A 27,490-nucleotide genomic window follows, 5' to 3' on the forward strand; every position below is an offset into this window, starting at 1 on the left:
CGCGGGGGAAGCTCCTCAATGAGCGCGGTTGGCGCGGGGAGCGCGCGGCGCTGCCGGGGCCGCTCCGCTCCCACCGAACCCAGCCGAGCCGAGCCGAGCCGAGCCGAGCCGAGCCGAGCCGAGCCGAGCCGAGCCGAGCCGAGCCGAGCCGCTCCGCTCCCGCCATGATCGCTTCGCACCTCCTCGCTTACTTCTTCACCGAGCTCAACCATGACCAGACACAGAAGGTGAGGGGGGCCGCGCGGGTGAAAGTGGGGAGCGGGAGGGAAAACATGGAGAGGGAAGGAGAAAGGTGAGAAGGAAAAAGTGAAGAGGGAAAGGGGAAGAAAAAGGGGAAAGGGAAAAAAAAAAAGGCGGCAAGAAGAGAAGATGGGACAAGAAAAAAGGGGAAGAAAAAAAAAGATGGGTAAAAATTAAAACAAAAAAAAAGGAGGGAAAAGGAGAAGGGGAGAGTGAAGAGGGAGAAAGAAGAGAAAAAAAAAGGGAACTAAGAGGGAAAGAAAGACAAATGAGGGAAAAAAGTTGAAAAAAGAAAGGATGTAAAAGAAAGGAGGAAAAAAGAAAAAAAGACAGAAAAGGGGAAAAGGGAAAAAGGAGAGGAAAGGAGTAAAAAAAGCAAAAAGAAGAGGGTGAAATGAAAAACAAAACAAAACAAAAAACGTAAATGGGAAAAAACGATAAAAGAGTGGGGGGAAAAGCAAAAACTTTTTAAGAGGGAAGAGGCGGCGAAGCAGGCGGGGAGCGGCGGGCGGAGGCCCCAGCGCTGCCCGGCCGCGGCCGCGTGCGGTACGTGCCGCGGGACCCCGGGGCCGGCGGGGGAGGAGAGCGGGAGAGGAGGAGGAGAGGAGGAAGAGGGGATTTTGTGTGGCTGTCCCGCGGGCCGGCCGGGCCCGCCGCCCGCGCAGCACAGCACAGCACGTGTCGCCGCTTCCCGCCGGCGCGGAGCATCCTCGCTGCGAGCGGCTGCTCCCGGGGCAGCGATCCGCGGGGAGCGGGGTCAGCCCGGGCCGCGGGGCCGGACGTGGCGCTGGCCCCTCGGGTCCCCTTCCCCACGCGGTGTCCCCTGCCCCACACCGCGCGTGTCCCCCGTCCCCGCGCTGACAGTGATGGAAAGCGCCTTCCTGCCTCCCGTTCTTAATTTTGCGGTTCCGAATCCTTAATTTCGGGGTCCTGAACTCCCCGAGCCTGTTCCCAGAGTGCAATCCCGTTGGGATGCGCGGAGTTGGTCACCCCTCGTTTCTGAGCTCGGGCACTGGACAAGTCCGAGTGCTCCTGCTCTCCCATGGCTGCGGGAGCAGCCGCCTTTGTCTGCCCAGGACAGCTTAGGCTGGGCTTAATAAATTATTCCTGGAGAAAAAATGCTGGATGGGAGAGAGCGCGGAGGCTCAGGCTCCTCCTGCAGTGCTCCGCTGGCATCTGGGAACAGGGCAGAGAGGATTTAATCTGTGATTCCTGGCTCTGGGAACTGGTCAGGATTTGCTGATCTGAGTGTGAGGTGGTCGGGATTTGCGAGTATCACCATAAAAAAAAAAAAAAAAAGAGGAAAATGCTTGGAGAGACCTGAGATAACCTTGGAGATGTCACCGGGGAAGTGAAACTTGCCACGTTGGCCCGACACCGGTGTTAAATAGGAAGGAAATCGAGGCAGAACATTTGAAAAAAAAAAAAAAAAAAAAAAAAAAAAAGAAGAAGAAGAGAGAAGAAAAAAAAAAAAAAGCCTACCCCAACCTAAACAAAGTGCAGGAAAAACTTCCCAAGGCAGAGCGATCCGTAAGGAAATACGGGCTCGGCTCTCCTCCGCTCGCCGGTGCCCCGGGGTTGTGCAACAGCCCGAGCCGCGGGCAGGTTGTGTAACCCCGGCAGAAATAGGCCAGGCTCGGCCTGGGCTGCTCGCCCTCCTTATCGGGGGCTGCAGAACCCGGGGGAAAGCTCGCGTGGGGAACCCGCCTTCCTTACCGCCGGGAAAAGGCTGTGCGGAGCTTCCCTCCCGGCTCCAAAACCCAAATAAAAAAGTTTGTTCAGAAGTGAGGCAGAAAAAAAAGGAAATCCAGGCGCCGCCGGCCGGAGCTCGGGATACTGTGGGAGATGGCACTGCCCTGGCCGCCTCCACAACTGGATTTCTCTGGGATATTTTTAAACAAATTCCTGTGAATCCTCCCCGTGAGGCAAAGCTGGGAGAGAGCACAGGGCTCAGCTCGGCTCAGGGAGAGGGGGGAGAAGCCAGCTGTCTGACCTGGTTGCTTCCACCATGGCTGTAAAAATTGCTCCTGGTTTATAAATCTCTTCAGGCAAAGGGAAAAGCCAGGGAGTCTCCAGCACACGGAGGTGTAGGGGGTGAAATTCTTGGAAAGCTGTGATTTGTTTGGTTGGGTCTTCCTACCAAACCCTGTATTTGAGAGTGTATTTGGGAACAAAAATTGCAGGTGGTAGCCTGGGATGTGTTTTCCCTTTGGATCAGGGAGAAAAGGAGCTCAGCAGGGGTAAAAAAGTAGCTTTTCCAATAGCTGGGGTTTGTGTCCACCTCAAGGCCTTGAAAATAACCTCAAAAGTGGGATTTTTGTTCCCATTCTTGCCATGGAGCAGCTTTACCTGCTCTGCCACTCATCTGGGGGCATATTACCTTCCTCCCCAAGTCCTGCCCTTTTCCTGCCTGGAAAGTGGGTTGTCCAGACTTATCTAACCCCCAAGGGATTGTGCAAACTTTAATTAACCTCGGCAGCGTCCTTTGAGATCCCAGTTGAAAGTTTGCCCTGCGTTCCCTGGGGATGTGCCGGCTCACCCCGGCCTGTCGTGCCCTGGGAGTGGGGCTGAGCCTCTCTTCTTCCCCATCCCTCCTTCAAAAGGGAAAAACTGGGCAGGCAATTGATTTTCCTGCATTTGTGGCTGTCCCCAGGCAGAGGCAGGTTTTCTTCGTTTTGTTTTGGGTTTTTTTTTTTAATTTTTTTTATTTTTCCTTTGCTGAGGGATTAATTTTACCCAGCTGATTGCTCTCTGGCTGCCTCTGTGGATATGGGAGGGGCACCTATGGCAAATTCCTGGAAAACCAACTTAACAGCTTCCCTTGAGGCTGCTGAGGTCAATGGCAGGAGCCAAGGTCAATGTCAGGACAGGTTTCCCCACCTTTGGGAAGCCATCCTGTGTCCCCTTGCTCCTCTCCACCTCATCAGAGCTACCCAGCCTTAGTTTCCCCTCCACAGGGGCTGCTCCCACATCCGAGGGGGGGTTCTTGGCACCAGTGAGGCTTTGCCATCCAGCATCCCAGTGGGATCTCTGCCCCAGAGACCTCCTGGGTTTAACTGGGGAGAAGGATGCTGAGGGGCAGGGATGGGGCAGCTGCATGTCTCCAGTTCCAGAACTGGGAGGCAGAGCGACTTTCCTGGCTGGGCTGGGTTTTAGTGGGGCTGTGGGGCAGCGGGGTCACCTGAGGATGGGTCGGTGGATGCTCCGTGGTGTCACTTCCTCACCGTCAATGCTCCACCTCCGGCGTGGATCCAGCTGCTGTCCCGGGGCTGGGGATGGGGCGGAACCGGCCGAGCAGGAAACATCTGACTCACCGGCTTGGGATGATCCAGCCCTGTGTCATCCGAGGCAGGAGGGCACGTGGGCTTGGAGTCGGCATGGAGCAGCTGGAGGACGTGGGTGCCAGCAGGGCCAGGGCTGGGGAGGTGGGTGCAGCCCAGCATCACCCCTGTGTCACCCACGGGAGCCGGGGAAGGGGACGAGCCGGTTCCCTGCTCTGAGTCACCTGGGGTGGGAAGCAGGGACAGGGGCTGAAGATGAGCAACAGGCTCTGCTCAGACAGGGAATAAAACCTTCCCAGCACTGAGGCCTTCACCCTGCAGCCCCTGCTGCTCCCTCTGCCTCGCTTTCCCCAAATTCCCCACCACAGATCCGGGTGGGGTGGGAGCGTGGCTGGTGCTTGCACAGCATCCCTCTCCCAGAGAAGTAGGGGGAGAGCCAGCATTCCCCAAAACTTCAGGGATTCTTACAAAACAGCATGCTTGAAGTTAAAAACTGGGATAGGGAGGGAAGTAATTTTCCTAGCAAAACTTTTCCTGGAGAGAAGGGTGACAGAGCATGCTGTGGGCTTTGGGATGTTCCAGCCTTTCCCAGATGTGAACAATACTCCATCATCTTACAGTCAACAAATGCTTGACTTTGTTGCCAAAAAAATGAGGAATCTATCCCAGAAAGCAGCCTCCCTCTCCCAGTGTTCTGCTTTTGCTCAAAAAGCTGCTGGAATTAGTCACATCCAGCTGAAAAATGCAGCAGGGAGATGCTGAGGGGCAGGGAACACGTGCTGCCGCTCCAGTTCCCAGCAGCCACGTGGCTCTGGAAGAGGATTCGGAGCAAAAAACGAAAACAAAAGGCAAACAGCTTCCCCTTCTTGGAAGCAGGAGTTGTTGATGGGAAAGATGTGTCTCAGGCTTATTGCACAGCACGAAGCTCCCCGGGGCAGGAAGCAGCGTCACCCTCAGCAGCCACCCCGAGTCCCTGAGAGATGGGACAGGGCCCCAGCACCCTGCAAGGGCAGCCCATGGGCCAAGGGATTCACAGCAGCCTGCAATGGTTTGGGTGGGAAGGGACCTCAAAGCCCATCAGTGCCACCCCTGCCATGGCAGGGACACCTCCCACTGTCCCAGCTGCTCCCAGCCCTGCCCAGCCTGGCCTTGGGCACTGCCAGGGACACAGGGGCAGCCACAGCTGTGCCAGGGCCTGCCCACCCTCACAGGGAGTAATTCCTTCCCAAAATCCCATCCAGCCCTGCCCTCTGGCAGTGGAAGCCATTCTCTGTGTCCTATCCCTCCAGGCCCTTGTCCAAATTCCCCCTCCAGGTCTCTTGGAGCTCCTTTTAAGGCTTCTCTTCTCCAGGCTGAGCAGCCCCAACTCTTTTCTATGGTAAATGGCATTGACTTGGAATTGAGTTACTTGAAAGATTAGTTAATTAATATTTCCACAGCACTGATCCCTTGGGTTCCTTAAGAGGAGTCTTGAGGAGTAGAACAGTGTCCAGCTGCAGCTCTGCACAGGAGCCATGAGTTTGGAAATCCAAGGCTGTTTTTGGGTTGCTTTAAGCTCAGCTGAGGTCACACAACAGCAGAGACTGGGCAAGCTGAGGTTTCCCAGCGGTGGCCGTGCAGCCGGACAGGCGACCCTGGGCACCTCTCCAGCATCCGGCATGGAAATGAGCTGAGCCTTGGAGACAGCCTTGAGCCAAGAGATGGGGATTTGCTGGGGTTTGGATCAAAAACGTGGCATTGAGCTCATTACACCCACAGCTACTCCGAGATCCGGAGCTTTAACACGGTGTCCTGGGCTGGGGCATGCCCGGTGCTTCCAGCTTCCATCTCCTCCTTCTCCCTTCAGCTTGTTTAGACTTCCTCGAGGAAACACCATTATTTAGGCTGGAGGCTTTCCAGAAATTCAATTGCCCCTTTCAGGATCCTAACCTTGTGGCTTTATTTGTTTGGAATTGGCAATCTGATCTAAATTATTCTGTGCTCTTCAAGAATGTTAAACCAACTGAGAAGGTGTTTTGTCTTGAAAGATGCTCAGACTCTGGCACTGCAGGCTGAATTCCCTGTTTTATCCCATCTCTGTAACAATTTGAGGGGTGCTCGGAGTAACCAGCCACAGGGCTGGCAAGTTTTGGGAAGGTTTGGCCATGGCTCTTCCTGGGTGGGGCCAGGCACAGCCAGGGTGGTTTCAGTGGGGAAGGAGCTGTCCTGCTGTATGCCCTGACCTGCTTTAGCTGCCAAGTGGGGTGAGATCCACCTTGGGAGAAGATGATCCAGGTTTTAAGGGCTTTGGAGATTAGAGGGAGGTCACCCTGTTCCTCAGGCTGAGGTTATTCTTGGTGTGCTGCAGCCTGGAGGACATGGGGGACGTGCCATGGGAGCAGGGCCTGCCTGGGGAAGGGGCTGAAGCCTCAGGGGGTTCCCTGGGATTTTTGGGTGGGGGGTCTTCTCTGCTGAGGAGCTCCCAATGCTCCCAGCTTCTCTGGGATGAGGACTGTCTGCTCTGGGTTGGTGGATTGACTGGTAACCCCCAGGACAACCCCTGGGATAACCCCTGGCACAGCTCAAGGGGAGGTTTCCTACTGGAAATGGAGGTGAGCTCTAGCCCCAGAGCCACCTCTCAGCCAGTTAACTGGAGCTTACTGGTGCCAGTAACCAGAGCCTCAGCACATGGGAGGGAATTTTCAGGGGATGAAAGCAAACAGGAGAGGAGGGAGGGGAGTGTTTGACTTCCTGCTGCTGGGCTGGATAAGGATAGGCTGGTAAACAACAGGTTTCCTTCTTCTTGGCTTTCCCCTCGTGTCTACCTACTCCTGATTTTGGGTAGGAGCTGAAAGCACCAGGAGAAAGGGGGAGGAGGTTTTAACTCAGAGGATGCTGCACTGCAGGGGATGCAGCATCACTCCTGGAATGTGCTGGGCTGGTCCTTCCTCCATCCCCTGACCTCACCAAAGGGATCTCAGCTCCCAAATTTCCAACAGAATTCAGGGTGGGGAAAAAAGGATGTGCTGGAGCACACTGAGCCTGAAGCCCAGGCAGCCAAAACCGCAGCAGGGCTGTTGTGTCCAGCCCAGGGTTGGATGGCACATCTGTGAGCGAGGTCACACTGGCCTGGTGCAATTAGTCACCCACAAAATGCCCATTTCCTCCAGCACAGCCCATAGAGCACAGCTGGGCCCGGGCTGCAGTGACCCCGTGTTACGTGCCTGCAGACAGGTGAGTGCACGGGGTGGAGTTTTCCTCTTGACTTCTCAGGGCTTGCAGCTGCCCTTTAATTAATGCTAAGTGAAGCTAATTGGTACAGGGCATCGTTTGGGAGAGGGCACTGCCCGCCTCTCCCGCTCCCTGCTCTGGCCAGGCTGCACAGGCAGGCATGGGGCTCTTGGATGGCTGGGGAGGAGCTTTTCCTTGCCTTTCCCAGGCAGAACAAGATGTTTTGATTTATAGAAGGGCTTCTCCATATCGTCAGCTCAAGGGTATAACAATTTCCAGGAATAGGGGGGTGGAATTCTTCCCTCTCTGGCCATGGCACACGCTTGTGTCACTCCAGCACTCACCTGTGTCACTCCAGCTCCCACTTCTGTCACCTCAGAGTGGTTTGCTCGAGGGTGTTGAGTAGGCTCTTGGGGTGATCTCAGCAGTGGAGAAATGACAGGGCAGTGGGTTCCTGCTGAGCACCCTTGGTGTGGGAAGAGGCCCTGGGGGTCAAGGTCAAGGTGCGTTGATGCCGTGGAATGGGAAGAGCTTTGCACCTGGAAAACCTCCACTGCCGACCTCCTGACTCACCCCTGAGCTTGAATTCCTGCTTCTGTAGCAACCTGTTTGGGTGTCTGCAGGTGACTGAGCGGGAAGATGCTTTGGAGCATCAGGAGCAACTTGTGGTTCAGCATTCCCAGGCTGGCAGAGTCTGGGGAGGGGATGCAGGCTTTGGTGAGCACCCTGGGGAGAGGGGCAGGAGCCTGGTGGGTGATGCCTGGGATGAGCAATTCCAGCAGTGCTGCTGTGCTTTGGGATGGCTCAGAACCTGCTCCTGCTCCCTGTGTCAGCCCCAGCAGCCGTGGGAGGGGCTGGGCACTGTCCTGAGCGTGTCGTGGGGCCGTGCCCGTGTCCCCAGCCCTCTGCCTGACCTGGGCTCTGTCTCCACCTTCCAGATCGACAAGTACCTGTACCACATGCGGCTCTCCGACGAGACCCTGCTGGAGGTGTCCCAGCGCTTTGAGAAGGAGATGGAGAAGGGGCTGGGGGCCGATACCAACCCCACTGCCTCGGTGAAGATGCTGCCCACCTTCGTCAGGTCCACCCCGGACGGGACAGGTACCGTGGCACCAGAGGTGCCCTGGGACAGCAGGGGGAGGACACCTGTCCTGGCACTGCCAAAGCAGGATGGCACCCACGGCCATGCTGGGGCTGAGAGGCTGAGAGTGGGACAGGGCTCTGTGCTGGGGCTGGAGGGGCTCCCAGTTCTGCTGGCAGGAGGAGGGAGGGAGGGAAGCCGCCCTCGCGTGCCCTTGCTGGCAGGACAGAGACAGTCACGGGGCCGGCTCATCAGATTGCGTTAGCAGTGAGGCGGCAGCGGTGCCAGCGCTGTCTGGGTGCCACGGGCAGCAGCAGCTCTGCAGCCTCACAATGTGCCCTTTCTGCCTCTCCCTGGCTGCCCAGGGCACGCTCCAGCCAGGCACATCCTCCTCTCAGCCCGAGGAGCTCCCTCTGGCATCCGTGTGGGAAAGTTCCTTCTTCCCTCTGGTGTTTTGGGGAGGAGCTTTCTCCATCCCTGCAGCATCACCCCTTGCCCTCAGGTGTGCCCAGGACCCACCAAGTGTTTGGAGCAGTCCTGGCTGCTGAAGGGAAGGAGGGATGAAGCTCTGGGCAGCTGAAGCGGCTCCAGTTCCACACCCTTGGAAAGGGCCTCAGGGGTGGTTGGTTGTTGGATGCAGTTACTCTGAGCTGGGGTTGCCCTGGTGCTGGCACCTGCACAGGGATCTGAGCAAAACCTCAGTGGCAGAGGCTGCTGGTCACCAGCAGGAGAGGTGGACAAAGAGGGACAGAGCCCAAATCCCTCATGGCTGCTGCCTGTCAGCTGCCTGGGGGCAAGGACAGAAGTGGACAGAACCATGGAATCACAGAATCATGGAATTGTTTGGGTTGGAAAAGCCTCTACATTGGTCAAATCCAACCACTCCCCAGCACTGCCAAAGCCACCACTGCCCCATGTCCCCAAGTGCCACATCCACACAGCTGCTCCATCCCCCCAGGGATGGGGACTGCAGCACTGCCCTGGGCAGCTGTGCCAGGGCTGGACAGCCCTTTCCCTGAAGGAATTTCCCCAGTATCCAACCTGAACCTCCCCTGGCCATTTCCTCTTGTTCTGCCCTGTTCCCTGGGAGCAGAGCCCGACCCCTCCTGGCTGCACTCTACTCTCAGGGGTCTGTAGGTGGTGACACAAGGTCTCTGCACCACTGGACACTGTTGGGTGTTTGCTGGTGATGTCTCAGTGAGTCTGGGGATGGTGGTGGCATCTTCTGCATCCCTGGGGAGAAACAGACATCATGGAATGGTTTGGGTGGAAAAGGACCTTAAAGTCCATCCAGTACCACCCCCTGCCATGGGACACTTTCCACTATCCCAGGGTGCTGATAATATCCAAATTAAATCTCTGCTTTTTCAGTTTAAAACCTTTCCCCTTTCTCACTACATCCCTTGCTAAAAGTCTGTCTCCACCTTCCCTGGGAGCCCCTTTAATCTTTGAAGCATCCCCTGATCTTGGCCCCCCAGCTGCACCTACACCCAAAAGCTGGACCTGGCTGCCTGCCCTGGGATCAAGATTCCAATCTATTTAAATGTTGGAGAATATTTTTAATTACAGGGATAGCCAGGAGCTGCCCCTGGGCACGGGAACTGGTGCAGCCAAAGGTGCTGGGTGCAGGTGGAGTGTGTGTCAGCATTCCAGCTCCCTTGGGAGAAGGAGCAATCTCTCCCCATGCCCTTACAAGAGAGATCCTTGGCGCCCTTCCCTGTATCCAGCTTCTCCCATGTCCCAGCTGGCATTTCTCACCCGGGGAGGGAGCAGAGAGGAACAGCAGCATGGAAAATGTCACATGAGAGGGATGCTGGGCCAGTCACGGCGCTGCAGCTGCTGAGGGGGGGTGGAAAATGTGGGAGTTTTGAGCAAATCCCAGGGAGCTGAGAGCTGGGATTCCCTGTCCAGCTCCAACTGGATCCAGCCTCTGAGTGGCATCAGTGTCCCTTGGGTTTTGGGAAGGGGGCTGGAAGGAGGCATGCCAGGGTTGTGCCAGGTCCCTGGCACAGATGGTGTGGCAGCAGCTTGGGAGGAGCTCACTGTCCAGGGCTCCATCCTCCCTCTTTCCCTCTTTTTAAAGCTTCTGGGCAAAGTCTGACCTGGGCTGGGCACCTGGGCCAGGTGCCAGCAGCTGCTCCCAGCCCAATTCCTCTTCTGCAGCCTTGCACTGACCTGGTGCTGGTGCCATAGGGCTCCCAAACATCTACAGTGTCTCTGTCCTCCCTTCCTCCCCCTGCAGCTCCTGTGTCCATCCCTGTCCTCCCTCCCTCCCCCTGCAGCTTCTGGGATGTCTCTGCTCTGGGATTAGACCCCATTTAATGCCCAGCTCCCAGGATCCAGGGGGATGAGAGGTGCTTATGGAAATACAAGGTCACACCTGCAGGTTAAGCCAAAACACAGCCCTGGCCCCCGGTGGCTTTGCCATGCCAATGAGGTGTGATAAGAGGAGGGAATTCTGCTTTAAAAGCAGAAACACTTCTAAAATCAACTTTGGCATCCACTGAACACCACCATGCAGTGCTGGCAGAGAGGTGATGAGGAAACAGATCCCAAATAAGCTTCTCCTTGGAGCCCAGTGACTCTCCCAGGGGCTTTCCCTGCTCACTGCAATCAACACCCTCCTCCCTGCTCCATTTCTGTTTTTTTCAGGCTTTTCCAGGGTCCCCAGGTTTCCTCCTCCACAATGGTGTTGACACAAGGATCTTGTGGTGCATCCTCTGTTAAGCCCCAGCAGCTGATAACCCCAGCCTGGAGCTGCAGGACTTGGGGGTCAAATCCCTGGAAATCCAAAGGATGGCTTTTGGCAACACCTTTCTCTTGGCTGGTGGGCTCAGCTCCTGCCAATAATTGGCTGCCTCTACAGGAAAATCAGTTCATGTGGCACAGAGGCTTGAAAGGCTTGGAAAAAAGGCTGTTCCATGCCCAGAGCCCTGTGGTTGGGGATCTACCACATTCCCAGCAAGGTTTCCTAAGCCCCATGCCTGGAACTGTTCAAGGGCAGGTTGGATGGGCCATAGGGCCTGGTTCAGTGAAAGGGCAGGGAGTGGAACTGGGTGGTCCTTAGGGTCCCTTCCAGCCCCAACCATTCCATGGCACCAGGAATTAGCTGGAAGGAGGGAGGGGCTGCCAGGGGGTGGCAGTGGGAAATGCCAGGTTCTACAATTCTACCTTCTCTTCCATCTCCCTGGAGTCTGGGCATCCCAGCTTTTCTTCTTCTTCTTTTTTATTAATCTAATTTGCCAGAGGGTTCCTAGGCAGTGGAATTGCAGTCGGTTGGAAGCCTTGAGGTGGATCTCTGGGGTGACAAACATGATCCCACACATGCTGCTGTTCCCAGGAGCACAGCAGGTTTTCCAGGCACTCAGCTCTCACCCTTTGCCACGAGCAAACAGCCCCTGGAGCCAGGGCTCTGTGTTTGCCCTCGCTGTTTGGCTTGTGGGCTCAGCACCAGCACTGATACCTTATCTCAGGCCCCGGGAGCCCAAATGGGGGGCAGTGCCCAGACCTAGAGCCCATCACGCCTTCCCAACCTGGCTGGGAATTTTCCGAGGGAGAGTCGTTGCCTTTTTCCTCCTGCACAGCTGATCCCAGGAATCCCCAGGAGCTGCTGCCTGTGCTGCTGCCGTGGTGCTGAGCAGGCGAGGGGCTCTGGCTGTGGCTGGTCCTGCTGGGCTCCGTGGGCTCTGGGGCCATGAACCCCCAGGCGTGTGCGGGCTGAACCCTCCGGGCTCCCCAGCCCTTTCTGGGGGATCCTCCTGGACTGCAATTCTTCCCTGCATTGCCTGCAAGGAGCCCGTGCCCCTCTTGGCTGCGGTGCCCTTATCTCGGGCACGTTTATCTCTCCATGAGCCCAGCACGGCGCGACCCGCGGGCAGCACACGGTGCCAGCGCACCGCGCCTGCCGGGCTGGGCTCACCGGGCACCGCGTCCAGCTCTGCCCTGCCGGGCTGGGCTCACCGGGCACCGCGTCCAGCTCTGCCCTGCCGGGCTGGGCTCACCGGGCACCGCGTCCAGCTCTGCCCTGCCGGGCTGGGCTCACCGGGCACTCGGAGCTGCCCCGAGCCCTTCCTGGGCTGTTTTCCCCGTGAGGAGCCGCCGCTGCTGTGCCGTGCCCCGTGGCTCTGGGCAGGCTGCGGAACAAGCTGCCCAGCTGGTTTAAAGTTCATTGCTGCGAAGGGGCAAGGGGAAGAGGAGGAAGGAACACGCAGGGCCTGGCAGCTGAGTGCCCGACGGCTCTGTAACGCTCCGGTGATGTTCTGGCTCCCCATTCTCCGTGCCCCGTGTGATCCCGCTCCTGCAGCGCTCTCGTTCGCTCCCCATCCCCTCGGAGCACAGCAGCCGCTTTCCACGGCGCTTTCCCCGCACCGAGCGGCCCCGGCCGGCCCTGGAGGGTGACCCGGGAGCCGCGGGCGATGGAGCCCGGAGCTGCCTTTTCAGCCGGAGTCACTGGAGATGTGCATACTAATGACCCGCGGGTTTTGTTCCCTTTGTGCCGCACAAAGCGCGGCCGGGGAGCCAGCACAGCACATTCGGTGCATTCAGGGCTGGCAGAGTGCTGATGGAGGGCTTTCCCCGGCTCTCCCACCGAAACAGCCAGCTGGGCGCTTTTCCCGTGCCCGGCGCCGGGCTGCAAAACAAGCGGGAGGGACACTCGGGGCTCCCCTCGGAGAACAGTCCCAGCTCTCCTGAGGAGCAGCCAAGAGGCCCCGAAGCTCTTTGGAGCTTCTCCCTCCCGCTTTCCTGCTGCCACCTCCCGTGTAGCCACATGCCAGGAGTTTGTGGGATTCCTGAGAGCTTGGCCTGGGCTGTGGAGGCTGAGCCTGGGCAGAGGGGTTTGAGTTTAGCAAAGCTTAGCCAAGTTCCTGTGTTCCCACAGCTGCCATCGGGGTTTAACCCCTTGGGATGGAGGTTTAGGAGCTTCCACAAGCATCAGTAGGGTCAGGAATGAATCCGCTGCCTCCTTCCAGAGGGAGCCTGAGGCTAGAGCTCGTCTTCCCTGGGATGCCTGCTGGTTTGGGTTTGGGATTTTCTGGGTGGGGCTGGTGGGATTTCTCCTACCACACCCTCCCCAAGGCATCTGGATCTGGCTCAATAATGGTCAGATTATTGGTCCTGCATTGGCTGTGGGGGTGCCAGGGGGAAGAGGAGGGAATACAGCAACTGCTCCATTATAATACCAAAAAATAGAATAGTATATAATAATATAATGAAATACAATAAAAAAATGTGTCCTTGTACCTGGGAGGGGGCTCTGGCTGGTTGGACAGAGGCACTCCAGGTTAAGGGGGTGTCCTTTCCTGGTGCCACAGAGGACGGGGATTTCCTGGCGCTGGACCTGGGGGGCACCAACTTCCGCGTGCTGCGGGTGAAGGTGTCGGACAACGGGCTGCGCAAGGTGGAGATGGAGAACCAGATCTACGCCATCCCCGAGGAGCTGATGCGCGGCAGCGGGGTGCAGGTGGGTCCTGCAGAGCCCTGGGGTCCTGCTGGGAGCTGGGGATCCCTGGCAGGGATGCAGGCACAGCATCCCTCGGAGTGGGCAGCCTGGGCACGTCTCACTCTTTACCTTCTTTCCAGCTTTTCGACCACATTGCTGAGTGTTTGGCCAACTTCCTGGACAAGCTGCAAATCAAAGACAAGAAACTCCCCCTGGGCTTCACCTTCTCCTTCCCATGTCACCAGACCAAGCTGGATGAGGTGGGTGAGGGCTGTGCTGAACTCCTGCTGTGGGGTCCACACCTGTTTAAGCTTAGGCTTTTAATTAGGCTCATTGATTTTGGGTCATGTGACCTTTCCTCATCAAGGGCCACATTTCTCGTTCCTGTAAAGCCATTTCCCAAGCTCTGGGTGGCAGGAGCTTAGGAACAGCACTGTCCTTTTATTTTTATGAAAATTTTTTGTCAATGCAATGACTCAGTGGCTGCAGGGTCAGGGACAGAGAGGATGGAACATTCCTTCAGGGAATGCAGAGCTTGGCATCACTTCCCAATAACCCTGTTGCTTGTCATCTCCAAACACACCATCAGCCCCTGTTTAAACAAGAATTAATGTTTGCTAAGGATATGTGCCAGACTGCCTCTTTTAAAGCTGTTTGATGACAATAAGTGGTGTTGGATCTCCTGTTTTGCACACATCTGGCCAGGAGCCTGGAGTGCTTTAGGTTGAAAGGGATCTTAGAGATCACTCAGAGTTCCACTCCTCTGCCCGGGGCAGGGTCACCTTCCACTATCCCATGTTCCATCTGGCATTGGACATTTCCAGGGATCCAGGGGCAGCTACTGCCACAGTGCCAGGGTCCCTCCCCACTCTGGGTTTCTGGATTTGCCCTAATTTATCTTGAGGGTTTTTCAGATACCACCCGTGTGTGAACTCTGACAGGGTCCTCCTGGCCCAGGGTCCCCGTGTGTGCCAGCAGAGCGTGGTGCTGCCGAGGCAGGGACGTGTCCCAGGAGCTGCAGGGGCTTGGGCAGCCATGTTTCCCTGCGATTCTCCATGGAAAGCAGCTTTTCCCTGGCTGCACCAGAGCTGCAGCCCCAGACGTGCCGAGCATCACATCCCCCTGCAGCCGGCGCGGGGAGGGCGGGCCCTGTCCCCTCCACCAGCCCCGGGCGCCGATGGCTGTCACTGCTGCTGCCACTGTCACTGCTGCTGTCACTGTCACTGCCACTGCTGCTGTCACTGTCACTGCTGCTGTCACTGTCACTGTCACTGCCACTGCCACTGCTGCTGTCACTGTCAGCCGTGACCTCGCCGGGAGACCAAACATCCCTGAGCCCAGCGAGGCGCCCCTGCTGCCCTCCCGGCGCTGCTGGCTCGGCCCGAGGGGCAATGCTGCTGCTCGCCCTCCTTGCCCTGATCTCTCTGTCCCGAGGGGCGATGCTGCTGCTCGCCCTCCTTGCCCTGATCTCTCTGTCCCGAGGGACGATGCTGCTGCTTGCCCTCCTTGTCCCGGCCCCACCAGCCCAGTCCCACCAGCCCAGTCCCACCAGCCCAGTCCCACCAGCCCGGTCTCACCAGCCCAGTCCCACCAGCCCAGTCCCACCAGCCCGGTCTCACCAGCCCAGTCCCACCAGCCCAGTCCCACCAGCCCGGTCTCACCAGCCCAGTCCCTCCAGCCCAGTCCCACCAGCCCAGTCCCACCAGCCCAGTCCCACCAGCCCAGTCCCACCAGCCCGGTCTCACCAGCCCAGTCCCACCAGCCCAGTCCCACCAGCCCGGTCTCACCAGCCCAGTCCCTCCAGCCCAGTCCCACCAGCCCAGTCTCACCAGCCCAGTCCCACCAGCCCGGTCTCACCAGCCCAGTCCCACCAGCCCAGTCCCACCAGCCCGGTCTCACCAGCCCAGTCCCTCCAGCCCAGTCCCACCAGCCCAGTCTCACCAGCCCAGTCCCTCCAGCCCAGTCCCACCAGCCCAGTCTCACCAGCCCAGTCCCACCAGCCCAGTCCCTCCAGCCCGGTCTCACCAGCTCCATGGGGCGCGGCAGCCCCCCCACGTCCTCCCGCCCGGGGAGTGCTCTCCAGGGATTATCACTTTCCTCCTGCAGGCACGGGGCTGTGAGGAACGGGAAAATACTGAGGCTGCAGGAGGGAGTGGCTGTGCCCCCTGAGCTCGCTCGGTGCCTCAGTTTCCCCAGCTCTAAGGCAGGGCGGGTGTCTGCCTCCCTAAGGGGGCTGTGGCCACAGGGTTGAAGATTTCAAATGTAATTGGGTCTTTTTTGTCCCCCCAGCACTCAGCTCAGCCCCCAGCCAGGTGCACAGGGGACTGTGAGCCCCCTCCCCACCGGGTTGGCTCAGGATCAGTCCATAGGTACAGTGAGCCCCCTCCCCACAGGGATGGCTCAGGATCAGTCCATAGGTACAGTGAGCCCCCTCCCCACCGGGTTGGCTCAGGATTAGTCCATAGGTACAGTGAGCCCCCTCCCCACAGGGATGGCTCAGGATCAGTCCATAGGTACAATGAGCCCCCTCCCCACAGGGATGGCTCAGGGGTCAGTCCATAGGTACAGTGAGCCCCCCACCTTACAGGGATAGGTCAAGGAGCATTCCATAGGCACAATGAGCCTCTCAACCTCCAAGGCTGGGTCAAGGAGCATTCCTTAGGGTTGTGAACAGGTTTTGCTGCAGGGCTCAATCAAACCCGGTCACGGGAACCAAGTTCCTCCTGCCAGGGGAGCAGCTCACAGCTCACATGTTATTTTGTGGCCATAAATGTTATCTGACACGGAAGCTGTGGCTGATAGCACAGCTGGGGAGCTGATAACGGGGGGCTCCCCCTGCAGGGCCACACGTCCCCTGTGCCAGCAGCGGGTGTCACCTCCAGGTTTCCCTCTTGCTGTTCCCCTGCAGAGCATCCTGGTGACCTGGACGAAGGGGTTCAAGTGCAGCAGCGTGGAGGGGAGGGACGTGGTGTCACTGCTGCGCAAGTCCATCAGGAAAAGAGGGGTAAGAGGCTGGGATGGGGGAGCACAGCTCCCTGGCACAGGAGCCTTTGGCTCCATGGAGATATTTGGCCTGTTTTGCCTCCACTGGGTCACCCTCTCTCCTTTCCACCACCTCAGGACTTTGACATCGACATCGTGGCCGTGGTGAATGACACCGTGGGAACCATGATGACCTGTGGCTACGATGACCACAACTGTGAAGTTGGCCTGATTGTTGGTGAGCTGCAGCAAGGGGGAAGAGCTGGGCTCCATCCCTCTAGGAAAGCCAGAGGGAGGTCCTGCATCTTGCAGGCCCTGGGGTCTCTGGGGAAAAAAGAGAGTGGGATATCAGTGTTGGAAAACCAGCATTGTCCAATGTTTGTTTGCTCAGTTCTTCACTTTCTCTGGTGCACTGGGCTGTGGCCAAAGGGAAATTGGGAATCATGGGAATGTAAAATAATGGGAATGAGGGAAAGGCAGTGTCTTTGCTCACCCTGTCCCTGTGCTTGGCCCAGGTACTGGTACCAACGCCTGCTACATGGAGGAGATGAGGCACATTGACCTGGTGGAAGGGGATGAAGGTCGCATGTGCATCAACATGGAGTGGGGGGCCTTTGGTGACGATGGGGTGCTCAACGACATCCGCACCGAGTTCGACCGTGAGATCGACATGGGCTCGCTCAACCCTGGCAAACAATTGTGAGCAGATTCTTGGCTCGGGCTCAGGCTTGTGCTTTGCTCAGCATTGTCTGTCCTCCCATAGCGCTGGCTTTACTGGGGCTGGGGAGGTCAGCCCAGCTAACTGGGTCACCACGTCCTCTGCCACTGGTGCAGAGAGGGGCTGTGTCCCAGCCCAGGGCTGTGTCCTGACCCAGGGCTGTGATCCAAATGGGAGCTGTGTCCCAACCCAGAGCTGTGTCCCAACCCAGGGCTTTCCACCCCACCTGCTGTCCTTGTGAGCCCCTCATGTGAATGTGCTGGTTCCTGTTCCCTTCCTGGCTAGCAAAGTCACCCACCAGCCTGGGCAGGCACCCTTACCTAATGGCCACACTTGGCAGTGCTGGGGAATGACTGGACGTGATAACCTTAGCGGGCCTTTCCAGCCCAAACCGTTCCCTGATTCTATCTCATCCCTCCCCATGGGCAGGTTTGAGAAGATGATCAGCGGGATGTACATGGGGGAGCTGGTCAGGCTCATCCTGGTGAAGATGACCAAGGAAGGGCTGTTGTTTGGGGGGAGGCTCACGCCGGATCTGCTCACCACTGGCCACTTTGAGACCAGATTTGTCTCTGCCATTGAGAAGTAAGTAGGATCCAGGAGGTTTCCTGCCTCCCAGCCCATCTCCCAACATCGGTGGATGGACCATCACCGAGCAAACCTGGCCCACCACGCAGCAAACGTGTTCCCAGGCACGAGCCCCTGTTTGTCCTTGCAGGGAGAAGGAAGGGCTGCAGAAAGCCCACGAGATCCTGAGCAAGCTGGGGCTGGAGCCGTCGCACGAGGACTGCCTGGCCACGCTGCGCATCTGCCAGATCGTGTCGACGCGCTCGGCCAGCCTGTGCGGCGCCACGCTGGCGGCCGTGCTGCGCCGCATCAAGGACAACAAGGGCGTGGAGCGCCTGCGCTCCACCGTGGGCGTGGACGGCTCTGTCTACAAGAAACACCCGCAGTGAGTGCGGGGCACGGGGACAGGGCGGGGGGACAGGGACACCACGGGGATCGGCTGCTGCCTGCAGCGTGCACAGCTCGGCACAGGAGGAGCACCCCCAAATATCCCCTAGGAACTCGTTTGGATGGCAGGGCTCCCCGGAGGGTCACACTCAGGTCCCCTTGTGTCCCCTGCACAGCTTTGCCCGTCGCCTCCACAAGACCGTGCGGAAGCTGCTGCCCGACTGTGAGATCCGGTTCATCCGCTCCGAGGACGGCAGCGGCAAAGGGGCGGCCATGGTGACAGCAGTGGCCTACAGGCTGGCTGCACAGCACAAGGCCCGCCAGAAGATCCTGGAGCCCCTCAAGCTGAGCCATGAGCAGCTGCTGGAGGTGAAGGAAAGGATGAGGATAGAGATGGAGAAAGGGCTGGGCAAGGAGACGCACGCAGAGGCCACGGTGAAAATGCTGCCCACCTACGTGTGCTCCACTCCCGATGGAACAGGTGATGTGTCCTGTGTAAAACCCCTGTGTGTGAGCCCATGGATGTCCTGCACCCTTGGGAGTGGCTGAATCCTTTGCTGTGGCTGGTTCTTCTTTGTGGTGGGAGTGGCACAAACCTCCAGTTTGATCCTGGGCAGAGCACTGAGCCTCTGGGGCGTTCTGCACCTGACTTAACACAAAGCCTGGCTCTGCATAGCCACAAATCCTGCCCCAGGATTCCCTCCACCCTCATCCTGGCTTGTGCCCTTGGTTCTTCCTGTGGCTTGGGCGAGTGCCTGACCTTGGCTTGAAGCTTGTGCAGGTGTGCAGGGCCAGGAGCTGAACTTCAGTGGTCCTTGTGGGTCCCATCCAGCTCAGGTTTATGATTCAAAGCCTCATCATCACCCCAAATCTGCACCCCCTGATCCTACCTGCATCCCCAGTCTCCATCCCCAGCCATGTCTCCTTTTCCATCCCTCTCCCTGGAAGAGGGCAGATTCATGTTTGCTCTGTGCCACACCTGGATGCCCTGTGCTGGGATCTCTCCTGATGATCCTCTCTTGGGCTGCAGAAAAGGGAGATTTCCTCGCCCTGGACCTGGGAGGAACCAACTTCCGCGTGCTGCTGGTGCGCGTCAGGAACGGGATGCGGCGCGGGGTGGAGATGCACAACAAGATCTACTCCATCCCCGTGGAGATCATGCAGGGGACGGGAGAGGAGGTCAGGATGGGCAAATGGAGAGGGGAAAGGGCATCTTCCCTGGGGTGGCTGGAGCAGGGCTGACCATGGAGCTGGTTTTGCCTTTCCAGGGAGCAAAACCAGGAGTGGGGAGGGCTGTGCTCTCCTGCCCGTACAGCAGCGAGGGCTGCCCAAGGCTCTGGAAAGCTGGAGACTGGTTTTAGGTTAGAAACAGTGTTATTGCCAGATATGACTGAACCTCCCTGAATCCCACACACTCCACAAGGGCAGATAAGCATCATCCCCATTTCCCAGATAGGGAAACCACAACACAAGCAGTGAGAGATGTCTCTGGAGGCACATTTGGAAGGAGTTTTGCAAACCACTCCAGGCAGTGCTTGGGGACTGGGAGTATTCCCAGCAGACTGGGCTGGAGGGCTGTGGGGATCCCTTGCAGAGGGACCAGATTCCTGTGTCACCTCCCTGCTGGCCCCCACCCCTCCTGTGACCTGCAAGGTGGAGCCAAAGCAGAGTTTTGCCACACTGTGGGTGGGGAAGAGGGTGAAACAGCTTTTTGGGGTTGCTCACCTCCCACAGTGCAGCTGAGCCTTGTCCTGCTCCATCCGGAGTCCTGGGGATGATTTGAACATTCCAACAGGCCTGGGAATGGGTCAGAATCCCCAGCAGTTTGGGCAGACTGGCTTCCAGCTGGGCTCTGGCTGTGGTGGTAACTTTTCCCTTTGGCTTTGCTTGTCCAGCTCTTTGACCACATTGTCCACTGCATCTCCGACTTCCTGGAGTACATGGGGATGAAGGGTGTGTCACTCCCGCTCGGATTCACCTTCTCCTTCCCTTGCCAGCAGAACAACCTGGATGAGGTAACCCCACCCCTCCTGGCAGCATCCCTGGCTGTGTCTCCCAGCTGCTATGGAGGGGGACTCACTGGGGGCTTTTTCCCATAACAGGGAATTCTCCTGAAGTGGACAAAAGGTTTCAAGGCGACGGGCTGCGAGGGAGAGGACGTGGTGGGCCTGCTGAAGGAGGCCATTCACAGGAGAGAGGTGAGCAGCCACAGGGCTGGGAGAAGCCAGTGGCTGCTCCCACATCCTGGCTCTCTTTAGCATCATTAATTGGCCTGTAAAACAAATTACTGGGCTGAGCTCAGGGTAATGAATGTCGGAATTTTCACAGCCACCCTTACTCATCACTTGAGGTTGGATTTTCAGACCCCGGAGCTATGGGCTGGCTCCTGGCCAGGGCTGGAGCAGACTTGTTTGGCCCTGAGCTCAGGAGACACTGGCTGGTTTCCTCGGCACAGACCATCCTGAGCTCCTGGCAGGGGCTGCTCCTGGCAGGGCTGACCCACCCCTTGGCAGCTGGAGGTGTCTGAGGTCTGAGCTCTACCTGCAGACAGGAGGGGCTGTGGGAAGTCCATGGATGCCTCCATGTCTGTGGAGATGGATGGTCATGGAGGACAAGGGAGAACAGTTTTAGACTAAAAGAGGAGAGATTTAGGTTGGATGTTAGGAAGAAATTCCTCCCTGTGTGGGTGGTGAGGCCCTGGCAGAGGGTGCCCAGAGAAGCTGTGGCTGCCCCTGGATCCCTGGGAGTGCCCAAGGCCAGGCTGGACAGGGCTTGGAGCAGCCTGGGACAGTGGGAGGTGTCCCTGCCCATGGCAGGAGGTAGAATGGGATGGGCTTTAAGGACCTTTCCAACCCAGACCATTCCATGATTCTGAGACTCTGTGACTGCCACACTCACCAGACAGACAGGTCCTTTCCCAGCCATGGGAGCAGACTTAGCAGGAATTCCAAGTCCTCCAGGAATAACTCGTGCAATCCATCCCTCTGCAGGAATTTGACCTGGACGTGGTGGCAGTGGTCAATGACACAGTTGGCACCATGATGACCTGTGGGTACGAGGATCCCTACTGTGAAGTTGGGCTGATTGTTGGTAAGAACTGAAAGTTCCCTTTGGAGCTCCTGGTCTGTGGTCCCACACCTGCCCTGTGGGGAGTGGGAGATGTCCCAGCACTCTGACCCCACTCCTCTCCACAGGCACGGGCAGCAACGCCTGCTACATGGAGGAGATGAGGAACGTGGAGCTGGTGGAAGGGGACGAGGGCAGGATGTGTGTCAACATGGAGTGGGGGGCCTTCGGGGACAGCGGGTGCCTGGATGACATTCGGACGGAGTTCGACGTGGCGGTGGATGAGCTGTCCCTCAACCCTGGGAAGCAGAGGTGGGTGGTGGCTTTGAGGGGCTGGAAGGGACACCCATGAGGGTCCAGGAGCAGTTCTGCCCCACCAGCCCCTTGGTGGATCCAGGGGATGATGAGCAGGACACAGATGTGTCCCTCGTCCCCTGCCTGCGGGTGGGGGCCGTGCTGCTGGAATCCCCATCCAGTCCCAGTGTCCCTTCCTGTCCTGATGTCTGGCCTCATCCTGTCCTTCCAGGTATGAGAAGATGATCAGTGGGATGTACCTGGGGGAAATCGTCCGCAACATCCTGATGGACTTCACCAAGAAAGGGCTGCTCTTCCGGGGACGCATCTCGGAGAGGCTGAAGACCAGAGGGATCTTTGAGACCAAATTCCTGTCCCAGATAGAGAGGTGAGGTCCAACAGGGAGTGAGCACCAGCTGCCAATCAGAGCAGAGATGGAATGTGGGGGAAATGCCCCCAGGACTGGTGGGAGAAGTTCCATGTGCTTAGTCTGGAGCCAGGGTGATGCAGGATGGTGCCAATAAAACAGCAGAGCCCACAGGGTTCTGGCAGCACAGATGGCTCTTTATCCTGCACCCTGGGCAGAGAGGGGCCGTGGTTACAGGGGTGTCACACTCCACTGGCTTTGTCCTGAAGCAGCCTGGATGAGGTGTGTGACATGAGGATGTGACACCGGGCCACATCCAGCTCTGAAAGCTGAGCTTGAAGTGGCTGTAAGATCGCCCCAGGCACTGTCAGCCGAGCTGTGGGTCCCCGGGCTCTGCAGAGTGTAGCTCAGGAAGGGGAAGCCACACATGCAGCTGCTCCATCTCCTGACCTGCCGTGTCCTCCCCAGCGACTGCCTGGCGCTGCTGCAGGTGCGCTCCATCCTGCAGCACCTGGGGCTGGAGTCCACGTGCGACGACAGCATCATCGTGAAGGAGGTGTGCACGGTGGTGGCGCGGCGCGCGGCGCAGCTCTGCGGCGCCGGCATGGCCGCCGTGGTGGACAAGATCCGCGAGAACCGCGGCCTGGACTTCCTCAAAATCACCGTCGGCGTGGACGGGACGCTCTACAAGCTGCACCCTCAGTGAGTGGCTGGCTGTGCTCCAAGGGGGCACTGCCCACCTTGGGCAGGGGGTGCCCTGGGGGAAGGTTCGGGGGATAATGGGGGAGAGTTTGAGGTGTTTCAGGGGTTTGAGGGCTGCCAGGAGCTCACTGACACAAACCTGAGGCCCAGCAGAAGTCAGCTGCTCCCTTAAGGACAGGGACACCACGACAGGTAACACAGCAGGGGCTCCTCCAGTCCCACTGGGCCTGACCCAGCCGTGGTGACCAGGTTGAGCCAGGGCTCCAAGTCATGGGCATGAGGCAGCTCTGAGTGATGAGCCGGGCCACGAACGTTCGTGGCCGCATAAAAATTTGCCCATGCCAGAGCTGGCCAGCTGGTGCTGCTGGACAGTGGAGCTCAGACAGAGACTAAGGCACTGGGCTGAGCTTAAAAAGGGCTCAGGAGCCCATGGGCAAAGGGAGTCTCTGAAGACTCTCCCCAGATGGGGCTGGTCAGGGCCGTTGAGGCTCGTTAGTGCTTCCAGGCCTTGGTGGGACTTGAGAAGGGGCTGGGTTTTGTCCTGAGTCTGGAGCATGGTTGTGTCATAATCGTGGGCTTGGGCTGAGTTTGGAGACTTGGGCTTTCTAAGCTTCATCCCTGGAGCTCTGTCTCCATCCATCCATCCATCCATCCATCCATCCATCCATCCATCCATCCATCCATCCATCCATCCATCCTTCTCCTCGGGGTCTGCACTGCCCTTTGAAGCTGTGTACAAGGCAGATCTGGGGTTGGGACTGACACCTTCACCCACAGATGGCTAATTCAGAACCTTTCCCTGCCCTTGCCCTGCAGCTTCTCCAACATCTTGCACGAGACAGTGAAGCAGCTGTCCCCCAAGTGTGAAGTGACCTTCCTGCAGTCGGAGGACGGCAGCGGCAAAGGCGCCGCGCTCATCACGGCCGTGGCCTGCCGCATCCGCGAGGCCGGGCAGCGGTAGAGGGAAGCAGGTTTGCCCAAGAGCTTGGTTTCAGCAAAACAGGACGTTTCCTCACCCAATCCCTCCCTCTCTGCACACACTCACACACAATCACCCCCTCCTCTCCAAGCAGACTCGTAGCTTTACTTGTTCTCCGAGGCACCACGGTGGGACTGGAGACGCCGTGGGCTCTGTACAGTCTTGTCGTAGGAGTTTCCTTGCATGCCATAAAACCAACCACCTGTCGAGTAAAGCTCACAGTGTCTTTTGGCTTCTCCCTGCATTTCCAGGTGGAGCTGGAGCTGTCCCATGCACAGCCTCAGTCACACCCAGCTCTCCTCCCACCACTCCGAACCACTGGCCCTCCCCTAACAGCAGTAGGGATAACACTCGGATAATTAAGACACTGCATTGTCACTTTAACAGTACCTATTTATGTATGTCGGAGTCGTAGCTGTCTGTGCTGTAGAAGCAAACCTCTAAGATTGGGCTAAAGACCTCCACTAGTCTTTTACCCTGATCAAGGCTGTATTATTTCCATGAAAGTCATGGTAACTCTTAAAGCACAGGGTGCAGAGTTCCACCGGCGTGGCGGCGGCTGCACTGGAGGTACCACGTATCTCCCTTGGTGAGCAATTCTAGAGAAGCTGCTGGGGCTGCCCTCGGCCGCTCCGGCAGAGCACGTGCCTGGAAATAATTGGGGACTCAGGGTCTGATCCCATTTCCTGACCTCTCACCCGCACCCTGGGTAGCCTGTAGGAGCGTGGCGTGTACGTAGGGCTGTGTTTCACCCCTGGACACACTCCCCTTCCCTGGTGCATGTGTGGGCACGAGGAGCCGTGCCACGGGTCGGTGTCTCCCCTGCCAAGCCCCAAACTCGTGGCCGTGTGTCTGCCCTTGGCGTGGAGAGTCTGGTTTGCTTTGTGTCTGTGAAATAGTTCTGCGGCTGCAGCCTTTAGGTGGCACCTGGATTTATACACTGTATATTTATGTTTTAAGAGATCTGATGTGTTTTTATGTACATAGTCTCGGGGGTTGTATCACTTAGTTTTAACATCACCTTTTCATGTTGTTGAAGAACAGTACAGAGTAATTATTTTCTTTTTCTTTTTTCTTCTGTCGTGTAATTTTTTTTTAATTTAAATTTTTCTTGGGGTAGACTGGAGAAAGAGACCCAAATACCTGAGGACTGTTGTACAAGATGTTTGGGCATTCTGACTTTATCACCAGGACAAAAGGGAAAGCAGAAAGCCAGGGACACGGTGTGCAGGAGCAGCGGGGCCCTGCGGTGATGCTATTGGGTTCAGGCTGGGTTTAATCTTAGGAGAGGTTTTATTTTGTCCCCTGCCCTCCCCAGCTGTGCTCTGAAAGGTCACATCCATGGGTGGGTGGGTGACATAACCCAGGGCCCTGCAGGGCTCTCGACCTCACGTCACCGTCCTGGTCGAGCGCTGGCACCGGCCGAGCCGAGCTCCTCTCTCGGCGAGGTGGCAGCACTGGTGTCACTCACTCCATCCCCATGTGTCACTCCATCCCCATGTGGCATCCTCAGGGCTGCCTGGGAGTGTCCCCAGGGACCCCTGTGCCCGCAGCAGCACTTTTGTGCCATGGCCCAAACGCAGGGATCCATTTTTGCCAACAGGAAACTCTGGATGAACTAAAAGCCGCAGGTCTCTGCCTTAGTGAGCCAAGGCAGACAGGGGGAGGAGGGTTTCTGTAAATATTTAGCAGAAGTTAATGAAATTCCAGTGATGTACAAAAGAAAATAATAACTAATAATCCCCACAAACAGCCCTTCAGATTGGAGGATAGAGTTTTTGTCTATTTTTATGTATATTTTTATACTGCTTGGGGTAACCTCATTACCAAAAGTCTCTCTTCTGTGTTGGGGGTCAAGTTCAGTAGCACAATTTTTAAAGCAAAAATTACTCTTTTGGGCATTTTAAATGCTTATTTTTTTATAAGCCTCAAGACAATTATAACAAATAAAATCTATGTATAGAAATGATGTAAGAAACCAAGTTTAGTGGAAGTATTAGAAGCTGTCAAATAAATCTTTGAAGGATGATACAGAAAACCTCTAATCTGGTACCAAGCAGTTTTGTGTGATTTTTTTCCTCAGAAAACCAGCATTTTGCCTACTGAAAAATCAAAACAGGAATCTTTATAGCTGCTACACTGTGCAGAGTTGCATTAGTGGCTGTTTTTACTCTTAGCCAGCTGTACCCCTTCTGAAATCCATAGTGTTTTCATCAGTTAGTGAGTGAAATTTTATACAACGGTAGTTTTGGGGGCAGAATGGGAAGGATTGGGGACCTGAGCCAGCCCTGCTTTTGATTCAGGCTCAGCTGGAGCAGGGGACTTACAGAGTAAGAGGGAAATTGGGGAGCTGAGGTACCTGGCCTGGAGCAGGGTCACCACAGTCCCCTCACCTGAGATGACAGAGGGGCTTGTAACTCCACAGGGGTGAGGAAGGATCACCCTGAGCTTGCAGGGTGGTGGATTTTTGGCTGGGCTTGGTATACCTGAGTATCCAAGGCTCCTGTAATGCTGGAAAGCTTTTGCTTAGGCTCAGAATCAAGCAGGGTCTGGAATGCTCCCAGTTAAAAGCAGTACTTGAATTGTTACAAGACACCTGTGTTACCTGTGGGTGCAGATCCAGCCTCCTGGGGCTGCAGGGAGGTTTGGGGAACACCTGGAGCAGTTTGTGCTCCCTGGGGTCCCCAGGGGGATGAGCACTGGAGGTGTTGGATGTACAGTCTGACTCTGATGGCTGGGACTGGAACCTCACGCCAAAACGTCGCCATAGGATGTTCTGTGAATGTGTTTAAAATGAAGAAGGGAAGATTAAATCCTAATTATTGATATGAAGGGAAGATCAAATGATTATCTGTAGGGACAGAGAGACAGACTGCTCAGCCTGATTTGCCTAGTCTGTGTCTTCCCTGCAGCAAGAAGCGCTGCTCTGTGGATTTAGGATGGTTTTGTTTTACTTGGTTGTTCCCATCTGGATGCATTTTCTTTGCACTCCTGGGGTGCTGGAATGTTCTCTGGCCACGCAGGGAGCAGAGTGTCTGCCCTTCCCTTCCTGGCAAATCTCTCCTCGTTGGTACTTTGGACAGGATTTTATTGGGTTTTTAAAATATATATATAGACATATATAAACACAATCAGCAAATTACTGAGCCTTGCAAAGCAATTTTCCTCTTCATTTCCTGGAGTCCAAGGCTGGGAGGGAAAAGCTCCTGCTCAGTGGCCCGGGGGATATCAGTGGGGCACAGATCTCTGGCCTGGCAGCAGCTGGGTGCAGTTTGACCCAGAGAGATAACTCGAGATAACTCGGTGCCTGCTCTCCCTTATCAGGCAATCCAAACCCATCTGGCTGTCAGAGAGATAAGAGGGTGAAAGGTCCAAGTGCATGGGAGGGGAGAGGTGTAAAAAGGGGGCAAAATGCACTCGGCAGGGGTTGTGAGGTCCAAGGTAACAACGAAATAACCTGGAGGGGCCCCAGTCCCTGCCCTCCAGATAAGGAAAATGCCTGCTTTGGGCAGGCTCTGGTAGAAAAATGGGCACTGAAGGCAAAAAGAGGCAATTCCTGTTCTAAAGGTAATTTGGAGAGAGGAAAATTCTTCCCCTTGTGACATCCCTGACCAGCCTGCAATCTTTCTGGCCTGAAGCAAAGAAAATGCATCCTGATGTGGGCGCTGGCTCCGTGCAGGCAGGGGAGTCATAAAGCCAAAGACTGTGCGGCTGCTGGCAGGAACGAGTGCTGTAGATTCACCTGATGTTGTTCTGTCGTGTTTACAATATTTATTTTTAGCAATTGACTGCAATGATATTATATATAGGCTTCCTTATTTTTGTACTTTTCATACCGTTTTCCTGAGTGTGGTGTTGTACTGCCCAGCTCCCCTTGGCCACCACTGCTGCTCCTAGTCAGTGACAATAAACGAGAGAAAAACAACCACCACCCATTTCTGGGGTCAGTGTCGTGTGTTCGGCCTCTTGTGCTCCCCTCTCTGCCTCAGCAATCCCTGAGGAAGGGCACCTGTGCCCACCACATCCCAAATCCCTGATCCTGGCCCCTGGGGAGAGGGACCCAGCTGGGAAGAGAGGTGTTCCCTTGCACAGTGCCCCCACAGCCAGGAGGGCACAGGGAGACCCAGGACACCCAGGGATCAAGGGAAGGGGTTATTACCTGGAAAAAAATACCAA

At 56.8% G+C, this 27,490-nt stretch overlaps 1 protein-coding gene across 1 annotated transcript; it reads left to right on the plus strand.

The window, feature by feature from the left end:
• On the plus strand, positions 1-27,249 carry LOC130261853 (hexokinase-2). Its single transcript, XM_056508457.1, has 18 exons — positions 1-227; positions 7,670-7,832; positions 13,125-13,273; positions 13,393-13,512; positions 16,161-16,256; positions 16,373-16,472; positions 16,750-16,933; positions 17,382-17,537; positions 17,671-17,904; positions 18,083-18,387; positions 18,937-19,085; positions 19,802-19,921; positions 20,009-20,104; positions 20,897-20,996; positions 21,101-21,284; positions 21,499-21,654; positions 22,102-22,335; positions 23,152-27,249. The coding sequence occupies exons 1-18, from the start codon at positions 165-167 to the stop codon at positions 23,294-23,296; spliced, it is 2,754 nt and encodes a 917-aa protein (XP_056364432.1). The 5' UTR covers positions 1-164; the 3' UTR covers positions 23,297-27,249.
• The last annotated feature ends 241 nt before the right edge of the window (positions 27,250-27,490 follow it).

The sequence above is a fragment of the Oenanthe melanoleuca genome, chromosome 22 (assembly GCF_029582105.1).
Source record: "Oenanthe melanoleuca isolate GR-GAL-2019-014 chromosome 22, OMel1.0, whole genome shotgun sequence".
Taxonomy (NCBI): Eukaryota; Metazoa; Chordata; class Aves; order Passeriformes; family Muscicapidae; genus Oenanthe; species Oenanthe melanoleuca.